At 41.7% G+C, this 26,810-nt stretch overlaps 1 protein-coding gene across 3 annotated transcripts in view; it reads left to right on the forward strand.

Moving 5' to 3' along the window:
* Nucleotides 1–26,810, forward strand: part of SEMA3A (semaphorin 3A) — a 265,980-nt gene that overhangs the window by 33,626 nt on the left and 205,544 nt on the right. The window contains exon 1 of one of the 3 annotated variants that reach the window (XM_056573403.1): nt 5,176–5,229. The exons of 1 other annotated variant lie outside the window; for it this stretch is intronic. Coding sequence is in view for 1 of the 2 variants with exons in the window: in XM_056573401.1 (XP_056429376.1) it covers nt 19,628–19,634 (7 nt within the window). In the remaining variant the exon portion in view is untranslated. Of the gene's footprint in view, nt 1–5,175; nt 5,230–19,496; nt 19,635–26,810 lie in introns of those variants that run through there. One more of the 3 variants, XM_056573401.1, reaches the window with a different exon arrangement.

A 26,810-nucleotide genomic window follows, 5' to 3' on the forward strand; every position in this document is an offset into this window, starting at 1 on the left:
AGGGAACATTTTAAAATTTTGTGTATAAGTATGAGGGTTTGGGGTATTGCATTCCAGAAAGCTAGTGCTGCTCGAGCAAAGTCTTGGAGATGGAAGTGAGAGGTTTGGATTATGGAAGATGCTAGTTATAGATCAGCAGAGTTGAGAGCACGTGTAGTATGGTAGACAGAGGTAAGAGAGTAGATATATGGGGGTGCAGCACTGTGGAGAGCTTTGTAGGTGAGAATGAGGATTTTGTACTGTATTCTGGACTGAACAGGTAACCAGATTAGGACTGACACAGAGAGGAAGATAAGTCTTGCTGCGGCATTAAGGATGGACTAGAGAGGGAAGAGTTTAGAGAAGGGAAGACTTATATGTAAAGGTCTATAGATCAAAGCAACCATGAGAGTTTTAGCTGGTCAATAGTGAGAAATGAGCAGATTTTAGAAATGTTTTTGAGGTGCAGATGACAAGAATGTGAAAGGGACTAAATATAGGAAGTGAAAGATAGAACAGAGTCAAGCATATCTCCAAGAAACTGAGCTTGCTGCCCAGGAGTTATGGTAGTACCACACACCGAGATGGAAATGTCAGGTTTAGGTAAAAACTAGCTCAAGAAGCTCAGTTTAAGAAAAAAATAGTTTCACATATAGAGAGGACATTATGTTTGAGACAGCAGAGAGACAGTCACTGGTATTTTGTTGGAGTGCAGGGGTGATGTCACGGAAAGAGGTATAGAGCTGTGTGTCATCAGCATAGAAATAGTACTGGAAACCAAATCTACTAATAGCTTTTCCAATGGGGGATGAGGACCCAGGACAGATCCCTGGGGACCCCCAACAGCAAGGCAAAGAGTAGAATAAGTACTGCCAGAAAATGAGACCCTGAAGAAGCAGTCATAGAGGTAGGTAGAAAGCCAAGAGAGAGCAAAGTGCTTAAAGGGGGTATCCACCATAAGGTGATTTTAGCATGCACCTGCCAGACAGTAATGGACATGCTTAGGAAGGATATGTGCTTGTCTTGAGGTTAAATGGCTATGTTCTGAATCCACCATAACGCTGTGGCTATCTTTTTGTGAACTAGATATTTCCTGTTGGAGTTTGTTCTCAAATTACAAATCCCATGAGCTGCACACCATTCAAAAGACCATTGTTTTCTAACCAGGGTGCCTACAGCTGTTGCTCTCTCTCCCACCCAGCTCCTTTTTTTGAAGCAGGACAGGCTCTCTTTGCACACCTATTTAGTAATGTCATGTTTTGGCTGCACTGCAACCTCGGAAAACTTGAGACCTGAGTAATTTTTTATGCTGTTAAAAATAAATATTGAGGCGATAATCACAGAAAAATTGTGAGACCACCATCACACATAGGTATAGACACTTTATTATAAACTACACTAACTTTATAGCCCCTGTAGCATAGTGAAACAAAAAAAAAATCCTAGAAAACCCCTTTTAGACAAATGGAGTGGAGATTACTGAGGAGGAGTTGGTGATCTACAGTGCCAAATGCTGTAGTGTAAGTGGAGAACCATCCTAAGATTAAGCTTGCAGGGTTCAATAATGCAAACAGACATTTCTGGGCTATCTTCATCTGTACCATATATCCATGTCACTCAGGAGTAGCACCACTTCATTCTCTCAAAGGACTTGTGAGTTGCTGTTATTCTTCTGATTATGGGGGTACTGGAGGTAGCCCCCCAGTAAAAAACACATATTTATCACCTCTGCTACAGATAGATGATACATGGTAGAAAACGCCTTTAACATGGCATACATAGTAACTTACAATATTGTGCTAGATCTAAAGAAACCATATGCCTTGGGCCTGTATCAGAAAAAATGTAATTCTAGACAAATCTGATGGCTCATCCATGCTTTAGGATGGAAACAAAATCCAGTGATAGACATAAGAAGTAAAGGCATGTTTTATATTATGTTAGGAAATGAAAAGCAATTGTGGCCTAAAACCAATGAAAAACATATTTGTCGTTCCCTATGACTCAGTTTCTGATCGCTAGAATGACTTACTGCACTATGAACGCGACATAAACATCATCTAATCATTCTTAATCCTTTATCATCTGATAATTAAACATGTTACCAGTTTTTTTGCTTTATTTTGTGTTTATGTAGATATTTTGTGTGTGTATGTATATTTCTGAAGGAAGGGTGTTTGAGAAGTGAAATTGGCATTAGCTGGGAATAAGTTTGCAAGCAAAGATGTCCATGTGCAAAAAATTCTCAAAAATGAGATATAGGTTTACTGATAGACTCGAATGTTATGCTTTATATGACTAGTTCAGAAAGTAAAAATAACTTTCCAATGAATTTTTTATTTTGGCTTTGCTTTCTGTTTAGGGGTGTTCACACTCAGCTTTATGTGACAGATTTTACTCAGCTATATGGCCTTAGACATAAGATAACTGTCTGCTGAACGCTCATTTGGGGAAGAAAGTGGTCGGCACTTCCGTAGCTGGTGGTGGTGTGCGGGGCAAGAAGAGATCAATGTAATTTAAGAAAGGCCCAGCACTCACCAGTTTTGCAGAAAAGGTGAATATTTATTCACATAGTGTCAAGTAACAGGATGTGTTTTGATGGGATGCCTTCCTCCATAGCAGAGGAAGGCATCCCGCCGAAACACGTCCTCTTACCTGATACTATGTGAATTAATATACACCTTTTCTGCAAAACTGGTGAATGCTGGGCCTTTCTTAATTTACGTTAAATTGATACTCCACTGGAAAACATTTTTTTTTCTAAATGAACTGACACCAGAAAGTTAAACAGATTTGTAAATGACTTCTATTTAAAAATCTTAATCCTCCCAGTACTTATCAGCGTCTGTATGCTCCACAGGAAGTTATTTTCTTGTTGATCTGTCCAGAGTAGGAGCAAATCCCCAGAGAAAACCTATCCTCCTCTGGACAGTTCCTGACATGGACAGAGGTGTCAGCAGAGAGCACTGTGTTCAGACAGAAAAGAAATTCAAAAAGAAAAGAACTTCCTCTGTAGTATACAGCAGCTGATAAGTACTGGAAGGATCAATATTTTTAAATAGAAGTAATTTACAAATCTGTTTGACTATCTGGCACTAGTTGATTTAGAATTTTTTTTTCCAGTGGAGTACCCCTTTAAATGCTCATTTTGTTGACAACTACTTAATCTCCATGGATACTCTCATAGCCGTACATGTGTATATCAGGCAAGCAAGTTTACTGTACTGATTGAAGTAAGGATCAAGAATATAAAGTCACAGGTATCTATTTGTTGTCAGCAGACAGGTTTTCTATAGAAATTAGACTATAATTTGACTAAAATTGGTAGTATCATTCTATTTTTATCTAATGTGTATGGCTAGCTGTACTACAGTTACAGCTATAATCTAATTATATGTGAATATATATTTTATTTCTCCATTGATTGCCAATATTGTGATGCATGTACATACCATTCAGACTTCTAAAAATTTGTAGATGTAGCCCATACACTTTCTCAAGTTAAACAAGCCTGTTTTTTTTATTTTAAAATTAGAATGACAGCATTTCTTAGTGTTTATTTGCAGTTTTCAGCATATATGGCTGTGATTGTTGAAAATGCGTGCAATCAAGAATAGCAAGTAAGTGTTTACCACTCCGGATAATAGACGCCCTTTTGATTTTGTGACTCTTTCCATATAATCATTGTCAGTATTGCACAAATCAGACACTCAATGTGTGTTTTTTTGTTTTTTTTTCTCCTGATGTCGGAGAACACTCTATATGAAAAGACTATGTGCTCTGTGCTGGTATGTATGAATTAACAGTATTCAGGTAAAGAGTGAGAACTGAGAATCTCTTTCAGTTTTTTGAATATGTCTCGGCTTGAATGAGGTAACATGTAAATGTTGCGATGACTCAGCCATAAAATCACCACGCTCTAATTATCAGCTTCTCCCGAAAGCACCAGGTGCAGGGTTTCCATATCTACGTGCGTGATGTACCTAATGGTTGTACTTAGCAATAGCAGGTGCTTTGTATCATGGTGTAAAACACTTCTTTCACTACTAGAGCAAAGTCCATTAAAATACCTCTACATAAGCCTAAATTTAGAAGAAAATCACTCATTTACCCTCCTAGATTACAAGCAGAGTCCTGCATGTATGTCAGCATTCTGTGCATGACTGTGGCATCAAAGGATAAGCTCAATTTTTATTAGCTTGTTTCCATCTGTAAATAGTTGTCCCTTGATACGTTTTTTTTCCCTATAATGTTTGTAGTCAAGTACTTAACATTGCACTTTATGCTTGTATTATTCTCTGCAAACATTGTGTTGTCAAAAACCACATGTGAAATTTGCAGTGTCAATACACTGTAATATCTGAAGATTATCAAGGGACGCAATGGTATCGAAGCAAATATAAAATGACTGTTATCCAAGACAATTGAGATAATCTTCTGGGATAGGGCTAGAGCAAACACAGCTGCTTAGAATGCCTTGACTCCTAACAATAATCAAATGAACCAGTGGGAAATATGACAAAGATAGAATCTATTCTGAAAATCTTCAGACCATTTCCCTTTTTCCACATTTTATTATGTTGCAGCCTTGTGCTATAAAAAAATAGAATAAAAAACAAGAAAAAGTGTTCTCCCATAAATCTGCACTCATACCCTATAATGAGACAGAGACAAAATTATAAAAAAGGAAACACTTAAATTTCACCTAGCACTTAAATTTCACATAGCAAATACTCTTTGCTATGATATTTAGCTCTGGGGCTTCCTATTTCTCTTGATCATCTTTGAGATGTTTGAAAAGACACACCTTGTCTATATAAGGTCTCACAGCTGACAATGCATAACAGAGCAAAGACCAAGCCATGAGGAGAAATAACAGCCCGTAGAGCTCAAAGACATGGTCGTGTAAAGGCACAGATTTGGAGAAGGATACACAAACATTTCTACTACCCTGAAAGTTTCCAAGAGCACAGTGACCTTCAACATTCTTAAATGAAATACGTTTGCTACAAACAGGACTCTTCCTAGAGCTGGCTGCCCCAAAAACCTAAGTATTCAAGGGAGAAGTGCATTGTTAAGAAAGGTGACCAAGAACCCAACCCAATCAGATTGCTTCTTTCATTTCTAACAAGGCAAAGTTAAAGAAGCGATCTGATTGGTTGCTATGGGCAACTGGGCAACTTTACCTCTGGACAGGTTTTGATAGATTTCCCCCTCTGTGTGCATGAGCATGGGAGAAACTTCCAGAAGGTAAACTATCATTGTAGTACTCAATAATCTGGGCTTTATGGTGGAGTGGTTAAAAAGAAGCCTCTCCTCAATAAAAGACACATGAAAGCTAGCTTGGGGTTTGCAAAAGAGAACCTAAAGGATTCTCAGACTATAACAAACCAGGTTCTATGATCTGATAGAACTGACATTTTTTTGGCCTCTATTGTAAGTGTGATATCTAGAGGAAACTGAGCACTACTTATCACCTGTCCAATGCCACACAGTGTAGCATGGTGGTGGCAGCATCATACTGTGGGGAATTTTACAGTAGCTGGGATAGGGAGACTGGTCAGGGTTGAGGGAAAACTGAATGGAGCAAAGTGCAGAAATATTCTTAAAGGGGTATTTATTTATTTATTACTTATTTGACTGTGCTACAGGGGCTGTAAAGTTAGTATAGTTCATAATATAGTGTCTGTACCTGTGTGTGATGTTTTTTTTTTCACAATTCTTATGTGATTTTCATCCCAATATTTATTTTTAGCAGCATACAAAATTACAGTTGCCTCAGATTTTTCCCAGGTTGCAATGCGGCCGAGACCTGACTCACTAGTCAGCTGATGACAGGGAGCCTGTCTGCTTCAATGGGTGGAGCGATCATTTGGTGGGAGAAAGATCAATCTGAAACAGCTGTAGGCACCCTGAATGAAAACCACAGGTCTTTTGAATGGATGCAGCTCATTTATGTTTCAATGGGTGGGGTGGCTGATGTGTGGGAGGGAGGAAAATTGAATTTTGGGATTTGTAGGCAAAGAAGAAAATTCAAAAAGCAAATACCAGTTCACAAAAGGCTAGCCACAGTGTTATGGTAATCTTATAACATAGCCATTTAGCCCCAAGACAAGCGCAGATCCTTCCGAAGCATTTCCATTACTGTCTGCCAGGTATGTACTAAAATCACCTTATGGTGGATAACCCCTTTAATGAAAACCTGATCCAGAGTGCATTGGGCTGCAGACTGGGCAGGAGGTTCACTGTCTAACAAGACAATGACAAAGCACACAGTCAAGAGAACATAGGAGTAGCTTAAGGACAACTCTGTGTCGGTGAGTGTCCCTGTCAGAACCTTGATTTGAACTCATGAAGCGTCTCTGGAAAGACTTGAAAATGTAGAGTACAGGGTCTGAATACTTAGGTCATTTTCCTTTTCAATAAATTAGCAAAGGTTTTAATGTTAGAGGAAACTTGATTTTTATTTTTTTGTAGAAGGCAGCAACATAACAAAATGAAAAAGGGTCTTAAGACTTTCCCAAAACACTGTATACAAGTAAATGATCTAGAAAAGGAGGTTCACAAATTATCTCAGCAGCAGTATGTTTCCTTGTCTGCATGACTTGTTTTAGACTAAGTGTGGCCTCTGGCAAAATTAAAAGTGGAGTCCACGGGTCACATGACAAAAGAGTACCATGTTTAATTGTACTACATCTCAGCTGTTGTCCATAACTAGAGATGAGCAAACTTTTCAAAAATTCGATTCGGCCGATTCGCCGAATTATCCCAAAAAGTTTGTTTCGATTCGAATTTGTTCGCGGCGAATCAATATTAAAAAAGGCTATTTCTAGCCTACATACAGCCTCTATAGGGGTATAGAACACTTTGTTGTGTCCTAAAACGCATATGGAGTGTGTTGGGGTAGTGAAATAATACTGTTATTCATAATAGCATGCAGATTACCGGCATCGCTCTTAGAATCACTGCCGCACAGCAGCACAATGACAGAGCCTGGTGGTGGCATTACTGTCAGGAGACCATATAGTGACTAAATGACATAGCGTGGAGGTGTTGGCAGCATGAGGAGACCATTTAGTGGCTGAATGGCACAGCGTGGAGGTGTTGGCAGCATGAGGACACCATATAGTGGCTGAATGGCACAGCGTGGAGGTGTTGGCAGCAAAAACAACACAATATATGAAATTTTTGACAAAGATTTCTCATAGGTAGCACCCGCTATCCAAAAATTAGAAATTTACAGACACAGGCCCCACCTCTGCGGCATCAGGAACCCATATATTGCCTGAAGGACACAGCCTGGAGTTGGCTGATGCACCAGTACACACCCGGGCTTCACAATCCCCTCCAAAAAACGACAACATTTTAGAAATGTTTTAAAGAAATACGTTTGTGTAAGAATAAGCGCATATCCAACAGTTTACAAGACTCTATAATGCAGGACGGTGGACCACCCAAAGACATTCTTCTCAAAAATAATAAACCACACAATGTTTGACATTTTTTTACAAAAACTAATTCAATATGTGTGTAAGCGCATCTGTCTCCAAAAGATCAGATCACCAAAGGACTTTTTTCGCCCAAAATGATGAAGCAGAGTTAATCCCTGTCCGTATTTTTTTTAATTTTTTTATTTTCATTAAAAAATCACACGCAACAAGCGTTCCGTTGTGTAACGGTTAGCATTCTGGAAAATTTAATTTTATTACCGATAAAATTATCAGTAAATTTAAAAAAAACACTACCCAAGAGTGTTTAATTACCCCATACATTACACCAGGAGCAGTCAGGAGTAGGCCTCAGCAGTACCCAAGAGGCTTTAATAACCCCCTACCTTTGCACGATCAATTGCGAGATCGAGCAATACCAGGCGTGTTATGCCCTCAGATTTCCGGGGGCCGCAGGCGCGCTCCACTGAACGGATTAGCGTGTCTCTATCTTTCATCGACCGGTGCTGGTAACCCACTTAATCCCGGAAAGGTAAGCTGCCGTGAAGCAGGTGGTCTCCCCCGGGCACGTTTGGCTCCAGAATTTCCACTACTGCCACACCACGCTGACTACCAACCGTGCTACCGCCTTGCTGACTCAAGGGCAACCTGCATCTCTCTTCTCCCGGTGATGAACCCCCTTTCTCCTGAGATCGAGCAATAACAGGTGTGTTATGCCCTCAGATGTCCGGGGCCGCAGGCGTGCTCCACTGAATGTATTAGGGTGTGTCCATCTTTTTTGGTAGCACCCGCAATCCAAAAATTTTAAATTTCCAGACCCATGCCCCACCTCTGCGGCATCAGGAACCCATAGATTGTCTGAAAGACACAGCCTGGATTTGGCTGATTCACGAGTACACACCCGGGCTTCACAATCCACCCCAAAAAAATGCAAAATTTTATTGAAATTGTCTGACAAAATACCTGTTTTTTAAAAACAAGCACATATACAGCAGTTCAGAAGACTCTATAATGCAGGATGGTGGACCACCAAAAGACATTCTTCCCAAAAATTATAAACCACACAATGTTTGAAATTTGGTTAAAAAATTATTACATGTGTGTAAGCGCATCTGTCTCCAAAAGATCAGATCAGGATTCTAATTGCCAAAAATGAATAAGCAGAGTTAATCCCTCTCCATATATAAATATATATATATATATATATATATATATATATATATATATATATATATATATATATATATATTTATTTATTTTTTATTTTTTTTAATTAAAATATCACACGCAACAAGCGTTCCATTGTGTAACGGTTAGCATTCTGCAAAATTCAATTTTATTATTGATAAAATTATCAGTAAATTTAACAATAACACTACCCAAGAGTGTTTAATTACCCCATACATTGCACCAGGAGCAGTCAGGAGTAGGCCTCAGCAGTACCCAAGAGGCTTTAATAACCCATTACCTTGACTAATCAATTGTGAGATTGAGCAATAACAGGTGTGTTATGGCCTCAGATGTCCTGGGCCGCACTAGTGCTCCACTGAATGGATTAGCGTGTCTCTATCTTTCAAGGACAGGTGCGTGTTGCACGCTGAAACCAGTTCGTGATAGGGATCTCGGATTGCAATTATTTAACCTTAAAACGAGGAATTACAAGTAAGTGAGGGTCATAAGCTGGTGTTGATTAAGTCCCTGCCCTTTGTACACACCGCCCCTCACTATAAGCGATTGGATTAGTTAGTGAGTTGGTTAGTGAGGTCCTCGGATCGGTCCAGGTGGGGTAGGAGAAGGCCTTGGCAGAGCGCCGAGAATTTAACGATCATTGTTGAAATTTGCATTAAGCATGTATTTAGCTACTGCTAAACATCCAAAAATTTAAGGCCAGAGGCACCAGGGAGGCAAATAGTTCCTGAAAGACACAGAAGGAGTCTGGATCATGCATTTGCAGTACCCAAGAGGTTTTCATAACCCCTTACATTTAAAGATCAATGTTTACATTTTGCATTAAGCATGTATTTAGCTACTGGTAAACTTCAAAAAATTATAGGCCCAAGGCCTGAGGCACCAGGGAGGCAAGTAGTTTGTGAAAGACACAGAATGAGTCTGGAGCAGTCATTTGCAGTACCCAAGAGGGTTTCATAACCCCTTACATTTAAAGATCAATGTTGACATTTGCATTAAGCATGTATTTAGTTACTGCTAAATTTAAAAAAATTATAGGCCCAAGGCCAAAAGCATCAGTTTTCCCCATATTAGGAGCATAGTTGTCCCCCATATTAGGAGCATACTTGTCCCCCAGATAAGGAGCATAGTTGTCCCCCAGATTAGACAGCATAGATGTCCCCCAGATTAGAAGCATACTTGTCCCCCAGAGTAGGCAGCATAGATGTCCCCCCGGATTAGGAGCATACTTGTCCCCCAGATTAGGAGCATAGATGTCCCCCAGATTAGGCAGCATAGATGTCACTCAGATTAGGAGCATAGTTATCCCCCAGATTAGGCAGCATAGATGTCACCCAGTTTAGGCAGCATAGATGTCCCCCAGATTAGGAGCATACTTGTCCCCCAGAGTAGGCAGCATAGATGTCCCCCAATTAGGAGCATACTTGTCCCCCAGAATAGGCAGCATAGATGTCCACCAGATTAGGAGTTTAGTTGTCCCCCAGATTAGGCATCATAGATGTCACCCAGATTAGGCAGCATAGATGTCCCCCAGATTAGGCAGCATAGTTGTCCCCCAGATAAGGAGCATAGTTGTCCCCCAGATTAGGCAGCATAGTTGTCCCCCAATCAGTGCGGGCCGGGCAGAGCCAATCAAAGGGCCGTATGTGGCAAGCGGGCCGTACAATGCCCAGGTCTGCCCCAGTGGGTTTCATAACCAACCAAAATAGAGAAAATTTTGTTGTAGGAGCATGGTTAATCTACTCAGACCCATCTGTCATCGGTGGCTGGAAATCCTGGCTGATCCATCCCTGATTCATCTTGACAAACGTCAGTCTCTCCACATTTTTAGTGGACAGATGAGTTCGCCTTGGGGTGACTATGGCCCCGGCCACTCTAAACACCCGCTCTGATGGCACACTACTGGCCGGGCAGGACAGCTTTTCCAGGGCAAACTCCGCTAGTTGCGGCCATAAATCGAGTTTGGCTGCCCAGAAGTCCAGCGGATCTTCAACGGTTGTTGGCAGGGTCATGTCGAGGTAAGCCACCACCTGCTGGTTCAGGTCCAGCTCCATGTCCACCTGCTGCTGATGAGTAGCTTCACTATGCGGCTGAAGGAAGCTACTCATCAGCAACTGTAGACTCAGGCTGCTGCTGATTGAGCCGGTACTGCTCCTGCCACCCCTCCCCTCCCCAGCAGCCGTGGCAGTGGAAGGTGAGCGCAGAGGGCCCCCCCAGTCAGACCTGCGAGCGGATGGACCATGTGGCCGATAGGCATTGGCCAACCGACTACGTAGAAGCTCCCTGAAGTAGGTCAGTTTGTCCTCCCTCTCAGTGGGTGTAAAAAAGGCCCCCATTCTGGGCCGGTAGCAAGGGTTTAATAAGGTGGAGATCCCGAAGTCATAGCGCTGACAAATTTTGACAATTCGGGGGTCACTATGCAAGCAATTCAGCATGCATCGTGCCATTTGTGACAGTGACTCGCTGTGACTATCTGCCTCCATCTCCACTGCATACTGCCACGGTGTTTCTGGGTCCTCTGTCGTCTCCCTCGTAATAACCCTCCAGCTCCTCTGGCTGCTCCTGCCCCTTCTCTCCTGTCCAATGACCAGAAACACCGGCCATCTAATCCACTGTAAATTGTGCTCCGCTCTGCCCCTCATCATCCTCCTCCAGTTCATCCCCCACAGGACTCATGTAGCCTTCTGATGTAAGCGCAACGTCTCCATTGCCGTGACCAGCCATGTTTTCAATAATTTTTTGGAGTAAATGTAGGAGTGGAATTACGTCGTTCATGGCGTAATTCGAGCGACTAACAAAAAATTTGGCTTCCTCAAAGGACCTCAGGAAACGGCAGGTGTCACGTATGAGCTGCCACTCGTTCACATTGAAGTTACACAGGGGATTACTCCTATCTGCTTGTACCATCAAAAAATCCGTGATGGCTTTTCTTTGTTCGTATAGTCTGTCCAACTTATGGAGGGTGGAATACCAACGCGTGGCAACATCACAAATGAGACTATGTTGTGGGATACCGTTCTGACGCTGCAGCTCAAGCAAAGTGTGCTTGGCTGTGTACAAGTGGCTGAAGTGCATGCACAGTTTCCTTGCCATTGTCAGGATGTCTTGCAAATGGGGTGAAGACTTGATGAACTTCTTGACAACCAGATTCAACACGTGTGCCATGCAGGGCGAATGGTTCACACTTCCCTGTCGCAGCACGGCCACAATGTTCTTCCCATTGTTGGTCACCATGGTTCCCATTTCCAGATTTCGTGGAGTAAGCCATACTCGGATTTCTTCCCATGTGAAGGACGTCTTGACACCGCTGTTCCCTACACATGTGGTACGATGAAGGGCCACCGAGATTTAGACGTGCAGTGGAAGCCGAGGACACGGGGGAGGAGGAGGCGCACACTGTAAAAGGACCAACTGCCTGGGAGCGAGAGCGTGGAGGAGTAAGCAGTGTGACCTGTCCAAGTTGCTGTTGTAGCTGTGCAGGAACAACATTTACCCAGTGGGCCGTAAAAGACATGTATTGTCCCTGCCCGTAGTTACAGCTCCACACGTTGGCGCTGCCGTGCACTTTTGAACACACCGACAGGCTCAAGGACTGGCCCATCTTCTCTTGTACAAACGTATGCAGGGCTGGTACTGCCTTCTTTGCAAAGAAATGACGGCTTGGGACTCTCCACCTCGGCTCGGCACAAGCCATCATTTCCCTGAAAGCTGCAGAGTCCACCAGTTGGAAAGAGAGGGACTGCAACACCAGCAACTTGGACAGGAGCACATTCAACTTCTGCGCCATTGGATGAGTGGGCGCATACTGTTGTCTCTTGGTGGCGGAATGGCTGACTACGAGCGGAAGAAGCAGGAGTGCAAGAAGGAGGGTTAGACACAATGCTCCCTTCGGCTGAGGTGGTGGAGCCTTGGCTGGATGACGGAGGGAGCGGATGGCCACTGGGTGATGCGGCAGGCTCGACCACTACATCGGAGCCACGGTTATCCCAGGCCGCTTTATGGTGGCGAATCATGTGTTGACGCAGGGCCGTGGTGCCGAAATTGGGACCCTGGCCACACTTCACTTTCTGCCGACAGATTTTGCATGTGACTACGCTAAGGTCCTCAGGATTCTTTATGAAGAACAACCACACCACAGAGTAGCTGATTTTCCCACCCGCAGTCCGCACTATTTCACTGCTATTGGCGCCGTCTCCAGGAACCCCTGTTCCACTACCTCCCTTAATGTTAGCTTGCCGCAAAGCAGGTGGTCTCCCCCTGGCACGTTTGGCTCCTGAATTTCCACTACTGCCAACCGTGCTACCGCCTTGCTGCCTAATAGACAAAGAGCAAATCTCTTCTCCTGATGATGATGAAGCCCCGGCTTCTGCACCCGGCTCCCAATTGCGATCGGCTTCATCATCATCAAAAGATGTGTGCACGTCACTGATGTCCTCCTCGTGTTCCACAACAGTGTCTGCCTCAGGACCCTGAACAATTGAAACACTGCCTCCCACGTCACTTTCCGCATCACTACTTCCCCGCCTTACGGAGCAAGCGACGCATGTCTCCTCACATTCTTGGCTGCCCATTAGCTGCTGACTGTCCTCTATTGGATCGTCCTCAGTAAATAGTGGAGCTGAACCCAAAGCATGAAATACTTCTTTGGGAGAGGGAACAGCATAGGACAAAGGCAATGGGATTACGGGGACTGCTCCCGGGCCATGCCACTGAGGGTTGTGTCTGAGGAACCCACCGACTCTTGACTGGGGTTGTCAGATGTCGCTTGTGATGATGGGGATGAGTGTGCAAACCAATTGACGAGGAGAGATGGGTCGACGACATGACCGCTGGGTGTTAACGGGAGCTTAGGCCTATTGCTGCGACTCCTGCTGCCACTCGCCCCAAGTCTGCAGCCAACTCTGCCTGACGTATGTAGGCCTCTGTCCCTTCTCTGTGCACATCCTTGCACTTCCCTACCTGACATACTTAGTGCGTTTATGAGCGCACTGTTAAGCGTATTTGTACGCAGGAAAAAATAAATTTTCTTTAATACACCGGCAGGTGTATAACGTGTGGTATAACACAAAATTTAGCACAGACACAGAAAAAAAGGTAGTATATGGAACGCTATTTGCTTGTATGTAGGCCCTTTGTAATCATAAGGCCACTGTTAAGCGTATTTGTACGCAGGAAAAAAATTTTTTTTTCTTTAATACACCGGCAGGTGTATAACGTGTGGTATAACACTTAATTTAGCACAGAGGCAGAATAAAAGGTGGTATATGGCACGCTATTTGCTTGTATGTAGGCCCTTTGCAATGATAAGGGCACTGTTAAGCGTATTTGTATGCAGAAAAAACGTGTGTTATAACACTGAATTTAGCACAGAGACAGGTGAAAAATGATAAAAAGGCACTAAAGTCCACACAAATATGACTTATTTCTGAACAGCAGCAGGACCCAACAGAGCAGCACCACAAAAAAGAATCCAGGGATTAAACCCTAAATTGCACTCTGTCACACAATTCTGAGCAGCAGAAGATTTGTGGAGCAAATAAAAAAAAAACTCAATTGGGCTGAAAAATGAGGAGCTAAGATGCTTCAGAAAGTTCAGGCAGCTTGGAGATCTGTATGAGGCAGCTGACAGCAATCTGCCCCTCTCTGCTGCAATGCTCAATAACGTGAATAGGAGGTTTAGCAATCAATGATCCTTCTCAGTGTAACAGCACAGCACTCTGCACTCCTGCCTTTCCCTAATGCTGATGTGACTAGCAGTTGCAGTGTAACGCTGTGGTATGATCTATTCACACACACGCAGTCCCGTCCTCTCCATCTGAGTGCATAGATGAAATGAAGTGAGGCAAGATGGCCGCCGATTATATAGGGGCTGTGACATCACAGGGGTCAGTGAACACTGATAGGCTGCATCTCACATGTGGTTCTGGGTCAGCCCGCCTACCTTCATTCCCGCCGCTGTTTCCCGCCCTCCCATAATCCCCTGCCCCATGTACTCACATGTGGATCCGCCATCTTAGGTCTCCAATAGCCTGGAACGCTGTAAAATGGAGTTTAATGAAGCGATTCGCGTGATAGAATCGCGGCGATATTCGTATTCGTTGCAAATCAAATTTTTCATGAAATTCGTAACGAATTCGGGTTCGTCAACTTCGATTCGCTCATCTCTATCCATAACACAAATTTATTATTGAGTCCAAATCTAAAAATATAATGAATGTTTTCTATGTTTAACCATAAAAAATAAATAAGACCCTAAAACACTTCTGTATTCTGGCCATGTTAGAGCTGTTCTCACCTGGACAGACATAGTCACATAATACATGAGTATTCCATAGAAGTTCTCTTTTCTTCTCCATCTGGACCAGGCTAATATGATGATGTCTCGTAATGTCTGAAGAAAATACCAAGACATGTGTGGCCCATAATTTCTGGAATCTGGTAATCTGGTCCCAGCAATCAGATACTTGTCATCTATTCTGTGTATAGATAATCACTTGGTGTTCAGACCCCAGATCAGACTAAAAGACCCAACCCCCCTCCCCCTCTACACACTGCCCTACATATTTAAATCATTATGACCCTCTATCTCATGTATACTGCTCCCTATGGTCTCCTACTACACATATACTGCTCCCTATCACGCATATACTGCTTCCCATGCCCCCAAATATACTGATACCTATACTCCCTATGTATTGTTACTATGCCCCCTTCACATGTACTGATCTCTCCTCCTTTTCACAGCCCTCTTCCCCATGCTTTACCCTATTACCTCCTCTGACTGACATCATCAGTAGGGTCCTTTAACATACAGTGTGAGTGTTTGCACTGCTCTATGGGCTCTCTGCAGCCCGGGCACCTACAGGGCCAGTTTCACGTTACTGTAGTCTGCCACAATTTGCACAAGATCAGAGTTTTTTCCCCGCAATTTTACTGTGATTTTGCAGAAATCATCACATCAAAATGCAGTAATGTTCCTGTGGTCCTATAGTTGTTCAGGGGGCCCTTTTGGAGATGTATCCTGCTGGTGGAGCTAAGTGATAGTAATGCTTTTAGTACATAATTCCATATCAGGTGGTTATATTGTAGCACTTCATTCTAGCACACTGTGCTTTTATTCATATTTATTTACTGTAGTGCTATTAACCCCTACAGGATGCAGGATGGACATGTATGTCCTGAGAGGCATCTGGTATGTGATCACGGTGATGTCTGACATTAAAGGGGTACTCTGCTGTAAACATCTTATCCCCTATCCAAAGGATAGGGGGTAAGATGTCAGATTGTGGTGATGCCAGCCGCCACGCCCCCTCCATTCATGTCTATGGGAGGAGGTGTGATGGTTATGTACTAGGCATCACGCCCCTCTGATAGACATGAATGGAGGGGGGGTGGTGTAACGTCACAAACGCGGAAGCTGCAAGCTTCCATGTTCCGGATGCCGCCGCTGCCGGCCTGGAGATTGTGGGGGTCCCTACGACGGGGGCCCCCATGATTAGACATCTTATCCCCTATCTTTTGGATAGGGGATAAGATGTTTGCAGCGGAGTACCCCTTTAACTCTTTAGATACCGTAATCAATACATTAGGAGCCAGGGATCATCCTGGCACAGCAGCATTTCATTGTTTTGGTCAGAATGGATAATCTATATGCCTGGACAGCTACCACACAGAGATGCAATGATCACCTAATGCTGACCTGATAGAAATCTCTTCTGCCATGGCATGATCACAAGCGAATGGAGTACTAGTTTTGATCTTGAATCCACCTGGTGACTACTTGGTAATAAATAACATATGGTGTATGATTGAATTAAAGTTATTTTTCTGGGGATTGTCAATGGTCTGTTATACCACGGACATGGTAGAAATGATTAGTTAAAGGCCCATAGCACAGCATAAGCAATCTTTTATAGGGGGAAAACATGGTTTCCTTTAAACATTTTAATATGAAAAAAGAATAAGTGTGGCATGCATGAGCTTACTCGATATATGTTGTACCATATCCAAACCTATATCCTAGATATGGCTACAGTACCCAACTTATTGTATTTACTTATGACAACTATGACAAAACAAGCAAGCCAAATGCATAGATTCAGTATTTGCTCCAAGTTGTAATGCATCAATTATTTTCTCCATGTCATTGTAGCTACAAGCAATTAATGCCAGACGGCACTGCTCTTCAGTGTCAGCAGTTAAAAATAAATGCATATATAAATTAAATAAATAAATAAAAGTTTGACATGCACATTTGGATAGGATTAGGACTCCTTAGGCCATGAACTTCCAATATACAGTACATTCCTATGTTATTTATTTACACACATTACTTAGAGCAAGAACTACTGTACAATAAATTCATGCCTGTTGTTGTCTTTTTACTAGACCATCTGAAATACTGCTCTGCAGCAATAGATAAGCTATATAAAAATTCCTTATGTAAATTAAACAGCTAAAAAAAAAAAAAAAGCAAATCTAATGCTGAGATTGAAATAATCTGTCAATGTATTGTTGTGCTGGTTAGTGCTTGTTAAAAGCTGATAGGTACTTGTGTGGGTCAAGGAGCAGGCTAGGTAGGAATCCTGAATGTCAGATTGACAGATTTTACAACTGTACTTGCCACGGCTATTTTATTCTCTGTAATGAGACTCTACAGTAGAAATGTAGAGAAGAGCAGCACAGAATAGCTGGAATGATATATGGACAACAAGCCTCCGCTATTTCTCCCTTCCATATTTTTCACATGATTTACCTTGCTTTATTTCTACTGCAGAGCCTTTCTCTCGGATCCCAGGGATCACCTAAGACCGATGGCTTTCTGATTTTCTGAAAAGGCATAAAGAGCATAATAATACATTGTTCAGATTGAAAGTAAAAATGTGCTATTGAGCCCCATAGAAAATGTAGATGACACAGATAAGGACTTTCAAGAGAAATAGGAAACCCTACATAGCCACAAGCGTGCACTTATTTCAGTGTGTAGGATTTTGTTTTTCCAGAGAAGTCGGCTTAGCAGAGTAGTACTTTATCTCCAGATTATGTAATTGAACTAAGTGTCATTTTGTGATTGCTGCATTTGCTTATATGTAATGTAAGATTTGGCAAGGGAAATGTTTGATTGAATTTCAACCTCTTAACCCCTTTTTTATGTAAAGCGTTGATAGATTGACTTTGATTTTCTTTTTTTTTAAGTATAAAGCATGTTTACTATGAATTTACTATATTTCTCCATTTTGTTTTAAAAGAAAGGCACAGTGTTTAATAATCCTGACATTCCCTGCCAGAAACAGTTTATATTTTTGTGATGACAAACATTAGCCTCTCTCTTAACATTGAGACTTAAGTTAGGGATTTTGGGTACTTTTAACCCCTTAACGACGCAGGACGTATATTTACGTCCTGCGCCGGCTCCCGCGATATGAAGCGGGATCGCGCCGCGATCCCGCATCATATCGCGTGGGTCCTGGCGCTAATCAACGGCCGGGACCCGCGGCTAATACCACACATCGCCGATCGCGGTGATGTGCGGTATTAACCCTTTAGAAGCGGCGGTCAAAGCTGACCGTCGCTTCTAAAGTGAAACTGAAAGTATCCCGGCTGCTCAGTCGGGCTGTTCGGGACCGCCGCGGTGAAATCGCGGCGTCCCGAACAGCTGATCGGACACCGGGAGGGCTCTTACCTGCCTCCTCGGTGTCCGATCGCCGAATGACTGCTCCGTGCCTGAGATCCAGGCAGGAGCAGTCAAGCGCCGATAATGCTGATCACAGGCATGTTAATACACGCCTGTGATCAGGATGAGAGATCAGTGTGTGCAGTGTTATAGGTCCCTATGGGACCTATAACACTGCAAAAAAAAGTAAAAAAAAAGTGTTAATAAAGGTCATTTAACCCCTTCCCTAATAAAAGTTTGAATCACCCCCCTTTTCCCATAAAAAAAATAAAACAGTGTAAAAAAAATTTAAAATAAACATATGTGGTATCGCCGCATGCGTAAATGTCCGAACTATAAAAATATATAATTAATTAAGCCGTACGGTCAATGGCGTACGCGCAAAAAAATTCCAAAGTCCAAAAAAGTGTATTTTGGTAACTTTTTATAACATTAAAAAATGAATAAAAAGTGATCAAAAAGTCAGATCAAAACAAAAATCATACCAATAAAAACTTCAGATCACGGCGCAAAAAATGAGTCCTCATACTGCCCCGTACGTGGAAAAATAAAAAAGTTATAGGGGTCAGAAGATGACATTTTTAAACGTATAAATTTTCCTGCATGTAGTTATGATTTTTTCCAGAAGTGTGACAAAATCCAACCTATATAAGTAGGGTATCATTTTAACCGTATGGACCTACAGAATAATGATAAGGTGTAATTTTTTCCGAAATATGCACTGCGTAGAAACGAAAGCCCCCAAAAGTTATAAAATGGCATTTTTTTCGATTTTGTCGCACAATGATTTTTTTTTCTGTTTCGCCGTGCATTTTTGGGTAAAATGACTAATGTTACTGCAAAGTAGAATTGGCGACGCAAAAAATAAGCCATAATATGGATTTTTAGGTGGAAAATTGAAAGGGTTATGATTTTTAAAAGGTAAGGAGGAAAAAACGAAAGTGCAAAAACGGAAAAACCCTGAGTCCTTAAGGGGTTAAATTACCGTATATACTCAGGTATAAGACGAGTTTTTCAGCATGATTTTTCGTGCTGAAAACGCCCCCCTCGGCTTATACTCGAATGAACTCTCCGCCTGTCCATCCCTTCAGTGGTCTTCAACCTGTGGACCTCCAGATGTTGCAAAACTACAACTCCTTCATGCCCTTGTGCAGCAGACGTGTGCAGCATGAACGTCCCTGTGCATCGTCGTCAAGGCAACGTCACTAGTCAGGGGCCGGCCCGGAGCGGAGAAGAGGGCCTCCCGGTGACAATGGACAGCCCGGAATGACTAACCCTCCCCACCGGACGGTCCCTGCAGCATAGATGGCCCGGACCAGCTCACCCTTCCTTCCCACCGATGGGAGGTGAGTAGAAAACTAAAGGGGGGGGGGGTCTGGATGATGACGAAGGCCGCAGTGGTCTTCAACCTGTGGACCTCCAGATGTTTCAAATCTAAAACTCCCAGCATGCTCGGACAGCCGGTGGCTGTTCAGGCATGCTGGGAGTTGTAGTCTTGCAACATCTGGAGGTCCACAGGTTGAAGACCACTGATGAAGGGATTGACAGGCGGAGATGATGAAGGCGGAGATGATGAAGGGGGGGATGATGACGAGGGGGGGATGATGAAGGGGGGATGATGACGAGGGGGGATGATGACGAGGGGGGATGATGACGAGGGGGATGATGACGAGGGGGATGATGACGAGGGGGATGATGACGGGGTGATGATGACAGGGGTGTTGATGACGGGGGTCTGGAAGATGACAGGGGGTGATGATGCCAGGGGGGGATGATGTATTTTCCACCCTAGGCTTATAGTCAAGTCAATAACTTTTTCTCGGTTTTTGGGGTGAAATTAGGGGCCTCGGCTTATATTCGGGTCGGCTTATACCTGAGTATATACGGTATTGTCCAGCCTGTTCTGACATGGAACATGGAGCACACTAGAGAATAATCTGGACAAAGCAAATGAGGCGTCTAGGAAACCCATTCATGTTTGTATTAGCTGCCACCTAGAGATGAGCAAATCTGATCTATCATGATTCATGTTCAGCCCAAAATTAACTTTTTTGATTTGTCTCCGTTTAGTTTATCCATGCACACTGGTAAGCTGCAATGCTGTATGCATCACAGCTTTACCTTACCACTCGTGCTGGGCCAGCCTTTCTGCACCCAATCATTCAGTGTTCTGCACAGAAGTAGTGTTGCTTGCGAATATTCGCAATACGAATTTTATTCGCGAATATCGCATATTCGCGAATTCGCGAATATTCGCGAATATAGCACTATATATTCGTAATTACGAATATTCGGTTTTTTTTTTTAATTTATTTTTTTCACAGTACACATCACAGTGATCACCCCTCACTGCTTCCAGCTTGTGTAGTGTAAAGAAGGCTCTAATACTACTGTGTGAGACTGGTGTGCAAATTTTTGCATATGCAAATTTTTGCTTGTACGGGTTTTTGCACGTGCAAATTTTCGTATATGTAAATTTTCGCACATGCGAATATTTGCATATGCGAAAATAAAATGCGAATATTCGCGAATATATGACGAATATTCGTCCAAATATTTGCGAATATTCGCGAATTCGAATATGGCCTATGCCGCTCAACACTACACAGGAGCAGGGACTTTGCCATTGACAGAAGACCCTGTTCCTGGAACATTTTGCAATCACAATGCAGTTGTGGAATTTTAGAATTTAAATTGGGATTTGAAACTAAAACAAATCTGACAAATACACCAACTTGCACCCAAAATGAATCTCAATATATTCACTTATTTCTACTGCCACCAAAAATACTGTTGTGGATATGGATACACAAAGAAACCAGGTAAAAATGTATCAAAATAATGAATAAAATGTAAACTAGAAGATGTAAGGTCATATTTAAAGACTTCCTCTTGTAAAGACAGCAAGGAAGTGGGCATATTTCATAATTTACCAACTGTTCTTATTTAGGCACCTACAAAATGTGCTACATATGTTATAATCCTCATCATAGTCTTAACTGCTCTTATTCAGCTTCTAAACCTGAAGAGTCAAGGACTGATAATGAAAAACATGTTTTCTTCAACACTGTTTGCTGAGCAAAAGGGATGCTAGAAAGTAGTGATGGCAACTAGAAGGGATCTGTTGCAGTGTTTTGTTTTGTTTTGTTTTTTCTGTTCTTTTCTGTTGTTGTTTTTAATAGTGACATTGAAGCAAAATTATTTAAGAAAGAAAGTTGTTGAACTTCTGATTATGAAATTCAAAAGCTTAGTTGGATACCCCCTTTAACGCATCCCCATAGGATCGACACAATGACGTTTTCTACACCGGACAAGCCCTTTAGGACATTGCTAGTTTGTCTAGGATTGAAAGAATGAGTTTGTTATAATTTGTCACAGTGATAATAGACAGCATTTAGCCATTTGTAATTTAATAGGTGTTAATAGATCAGCGTCTAGCAGTGTCATTATTTGATTACATGGTACTATTACATACTTCTATTACAGGAGATCTTTCACTATGATGTATGTTTGCATGAGACTACCACTTTAAACAATGGTAAGAGCCCACGCAGAGGTTCTACAGTATAATAAGTTGTAAACATTAGTAGATGATTGGTGAGGATTCACAAATAAGACAGAAACTGTTCTGTTTCTTTTCTTTTCTTTAGTTTTTTCTTTTTTTGGTCCTTCTTTCAACCACTTTCAGTTTCTGCTGATGTGTAGCACGGGCACTTTCTTAGAGTATTGCTTCTCCACCCTGAGCAGAAGACTGCAATCCAATTCAGCCTGTCTGTCATATGTAAAGAGACTGTCACACCAGACAGGCACTTTAAGGCCTATATAGAGACTTCTTATGCAAGCAGACTTTTACTAGTTGGGATCCATTTATCATAGGGTAATAGCAGCTCTCCACACCCAATGACAAGAAGTGCCATCTATCTTTACTAAATTAGCTCACCATAGCTTGCATCAAACATTCCATCTGTCTGCTAACCATCAAACTGACACCTTCACATGGTCAAAATGCAGTTTTTATTCAGGTTTTTGGCTGCTAAATCTTTCAACAACAGCCTTAACCTCTGTCGTATGGTTAATATAAGATATTTTTATCCCTTTCAGATGTTGCTTTTAGCTTTATAAACAATTTCTTCTACAGAAAAATCATTTTTAACAAGATGACATGTTTTGGAACACTTTACAATTATTGGCTTGTTTTCTTCCTTAAATCACAGGTGAAACAAGTAACTCAAGTTTTTTTTTCTACACTTTATTACTTCAGATGTTCTAATAACATTAGCAATTTATTTTGGATTAACCATATTCCATGGACAGTGTTCTAAGAATAGACGTAAAAGAAAAAGAACATCTGCACTCACCACTAAGTATCGGTAATAGCGTCCGGGAGTCCGGGATCACAGGCGCAGAATGTCGCAGGAAGCGCTCAGAGACAATACCGGTATTTCGCACAAGGATGTGCTTCGTCCGGTGCTTCACCGGACGAAGCACATCCTTGTGCGAAATACTGGTATTGTCTCTGAGCGCATCCTGCGACATGCTGCGCCTGTGATCCCAGACTCCCGGACGCTATTACCGATACTTAGCGGTGAGTGCAGATGTTCTTTTTCTTTTACGTCTATTATATGATTCTGCTGTGAGTTTTCTGCACCCCGCAGATCGGTCCTACCCTGGAAACCCTGACGTCCCGTAGCCGCTGCTAGTCCCACACAGCCAATACCTGGCAGGTGTGTATGTGCTAACCCCTATACCTAGGTGTGCTTTCCTACTATCTCTATCAGTGTTCTAAGAAAGTTACACTGGCAAATGCCTGGATTTCCATCCTCACATAACCATTGTATATTTTTAGGAAAGTATTTGTATGTCTATCTTTTTACAAACTTCTCCAGACCTTACCCCCCCATCAAGAAATTCCTGTATATCGTAATCCGACATCTACTATGCAAGGTTTAGCCTGGCTGTTTAAAGAGGACCTGTCAACTGACCTGCCTGTTTTAGTAAATACTTCATACTCCGCATGAGATAATTTTACAGCAGTATTTTTAAGAACTATTCTAGATTTGCCTACTGTCATCTAAATTTCAACATTGTATAGCAGTACATAAGGGATAACGTATAAGCATGCATGCACATTTTGGAAACTAGCAGGTTTGTATATTCCACAGAATATGTACTTTCCACAATTATACATAATATACTGTATATTTATTATCAGTGAAACATGCAGGATTTTAGAAATAAGTTCATAAGTACACACACAAGCATACAATTTGGTTTATTTTTCCTCCCAGTCCACCTTTCGTAGAAACAAGCTTGTGCTTTATTAAGAATCTATATTGTTTTTAACACTTTCTCTAGTTTCTCCTAAGCCAAATACTTTCTTTAGAGCACAGACCCCTTTAGCCTAATTTCTTGACTCTTGTTTTACTACTTCCCTTTTATCATCATTGTCTATAAGACAATATATCCCTAGAGTTTAGTCCAGGTTACATTCTCAGTTGTCAAGCAACCATGGAGTCTATAGATGGGGTTGTCTGGTATTAATAACAGCTCTTATTATACTGTTATTAATCCTAGTAGAACCTGTTGTTTCTAGATGGCTAGCTATCAGGTCTCCTGGAATCTACATTTAGATTTTGTATGAATGAGTCAAAAGGTCCCAACTCCCCACTAAAGCAATACATATAGGTTTCATCGATACAATAGGCTCGGTTGATCATATACAATAAGCATGGAGGTAGTGGTATGTTACAGTCCTCTAAGCAGTATTCGTCTTAAACTAACCAAATAACCATAAACAATTCCCACAACCAAATGACAGTTTAACAACTCAGATTGCTTTTTTAAACAGAAAAATCAGACCTGATAAAATATCATGATTATTTGTTAATGAAGTAAATAACAATCTTATTATCGCTGTTAGAAAACCAATTTATGTGATCTAAGAAAAAAAAGTTTTAGAAAAAACAAAAGTCTTGGAATCTTTCATGTGCCTTAATGAAAGTCATATGGACTTAGAAAAGAACGTGAAACGTGTTTAAAAGATAAATGATTTGCTTTGGATCTTTCAATAGGAAAAGTTTACTATGTAACATGTAATGTTCAGTAGTGTTTTCCATTGTATATGAACATTCATTTGTAATGATTCATACACAACAGAAAGGGTATTGTGCTCCCGTTAAAAGGATAATCTCAAGGAAGTACAAGCCTTTGTTCTTTGATATGTTATTCTGATACTAGTAAATCATGTGTATAGTAGGTATTGTTTAGGTCCACATGTGTTACAGCTTCAAACTGCTTCAGGGCATTTGAAATGTACAGTATATGTTACAGGGATCAATATATTTCTTCCATTTACTTCTGCTCTTCTAAACAGTAGCCAAGCAACAATATAGATCAAGTTCACTATGAACACTATGCCTACACTCTATAGAGGAGGCTAGACTGAAAACATACAATGTATAGACTGGAAAATATTATTCCAAACCAGTGTTCCTAAAACCAATGTGCTAAAATTGTCTAAAATCCATATTTTGGGTGAGATAAAAGGGGGTGCAGCTTTGGTTTAAAGAGTACTTGGCCTGAATGCACCCTAATGGATTAAAAATAGAGCATTTTTTTCTACAAATGTTATGCCTATATTTTGCTTTTAATTTTACAGACTAAAATAGTAAATATTCTACTTTTGGCAAGTGGAAATGCAAATATTATGAATGCCATATACCATATCAAGATTCTAGTAATTCTTGTCTCTTTAAGACCCATTGGGGGAGATTTATCAAAACCTTTGTAGGGGAAGAGTGGTGCAGTTACCCAAAGAAACCAATCAGATTGCTTCTTTCATTTCTCAGAGGCTTTTTTTTTCTTTAACCTCTTAAGGATGCAGGGTGTACCTGTATGCCCTGCGCCCAGTCCCGGTATATAACGCGGGGTCATGCCATGATACCAGGTCTGTCCCAGCGGCTAATGACAGCCGGGACCCTGGGCTAATAGTGTGAGGCACCGATAATTGTGTTGCATGCTATTAACCCTTTAGACGCTGCATTCAAAGTTGATCACCGCGTCTGAAATGAAAGTAAAAACTTCCCGCCAGCTCAGTCGTGCTGATCGGACCATCATGATGAAATTGCGGTGTCCCGATTAGCTAGAATGCGAGCGGAGGTCCCCTTACCTGCCGCCGTCTCATCCGATCAGCGATTGATTGCTCCAAGCCTGAAATTCATGCTTGAGCAATCGACCGCCGATAATACTGATCTTTGCCGTGTCAATGCACAGCAGTGATCTGTGTATGAGATCGGTATGTGCAGTGTAATAGCCACTAGGGGGGGCTATAACACTGCAAAAAAAAAAAGTGTGAAAAAAAGTTAATAAAGATCATTTAACCCCTGCCATAATAAAAGTAAGAATCACCCCCCTTTTCCATTTAAAAAAAAACTTTGTAAATAAAAATAAACATATGTGGTATCTATACCTACTATACACATGATTTACTAGTATCAGAATAACACATCAACTATAAAAATATATCATTAATTAAACCGCACGGTCAATGGCGTATGCACAAAAAATTCCAAAGTCCAAAATAGTGTATTTTTGGTCACTTTTTATATCATGAAAAAATGAATAAAAAGCAATAAAGTCCAATCAATATAAAAATGGTACCAATAAAAACTTCAGATCACGGTGCAAAAAATGAGCCCTCACACAGGCCCGTACGTGGAAAATAAAAAAAAATATAGGGGTCAGAAGATGACAATTTTAAACGTATAAATTTTCCTGCATGTAGTTATGATTTTTTTTTAGACGTAATACAAAATCAAACCTATATAAGTAGGGTATCATTTTAACCGTATGGACCGACAGAATAAAGATAAGATGTAATTTTTACCGAAAAATGTACTGCGTAGAAACGGAAGCCCCAAAAGTTATAAAATTGCATTTTTCTTCAATTTTGTTGCACAATTAATTTTTTTTCCGCTTCGCCATGGATATTTTGGTAAAATGACTGTCACTGAAAAGAAGAATTGGTGGCACAAAAATAAGCCATAATATGGATTTTTAGGTGCAAAATTTAAAGCGTTATGATTTTTAGAAGGTGATGAGGAAAAAATGAAAATGCAAAAACAGAAAAAAAAGGAACCTTAAAGGGGTACTCCACCCCTAGACATCTTATTCCCTATCAAAAGGATATGGGATAAGATGTCAGATCGCGGGAGTCCCGCCGCTGGGGACCCCTGGGATCTCAGCTGCAGCAACCTGCTTTCATTACTGCACAGTGCAAACTCGCTCTGTGCATAATGAGAGGCGATGCAGTGGCCGGAGCACTGTTACGTCACAGCTCCACCCCTCATGATGTCATGGCCCGCCCCTTAATGCAAGTCTATGGGGGTGGGCGTGATGGATGCCACACCCCCTCCCATAGACCTGTATTGAGGGGGTGCGCTGTGATGTCACAAGGAGGCGGAGCCATGTCATAATGATGCCCCACCCCTATATTGCCTGTCATTACGCACAGAGCAAGTTTT

The sequence above is a fragment of the Hyla sarda genome, chromosome 4 (genome assembly GCF_029499605.1).
Source record: "Hyla sarda isolate aHylSar1 chromosome 4, aHylSar1.hap1, whole genome shotgun sequence".
In the NCBI taxonomy this organism is placed as follows: domain Eukaryota; kingdom Metazoa; phylum Chordata; class Amphibia; order Anura; family Hylidae; genus Hyla; species Hyla sarda.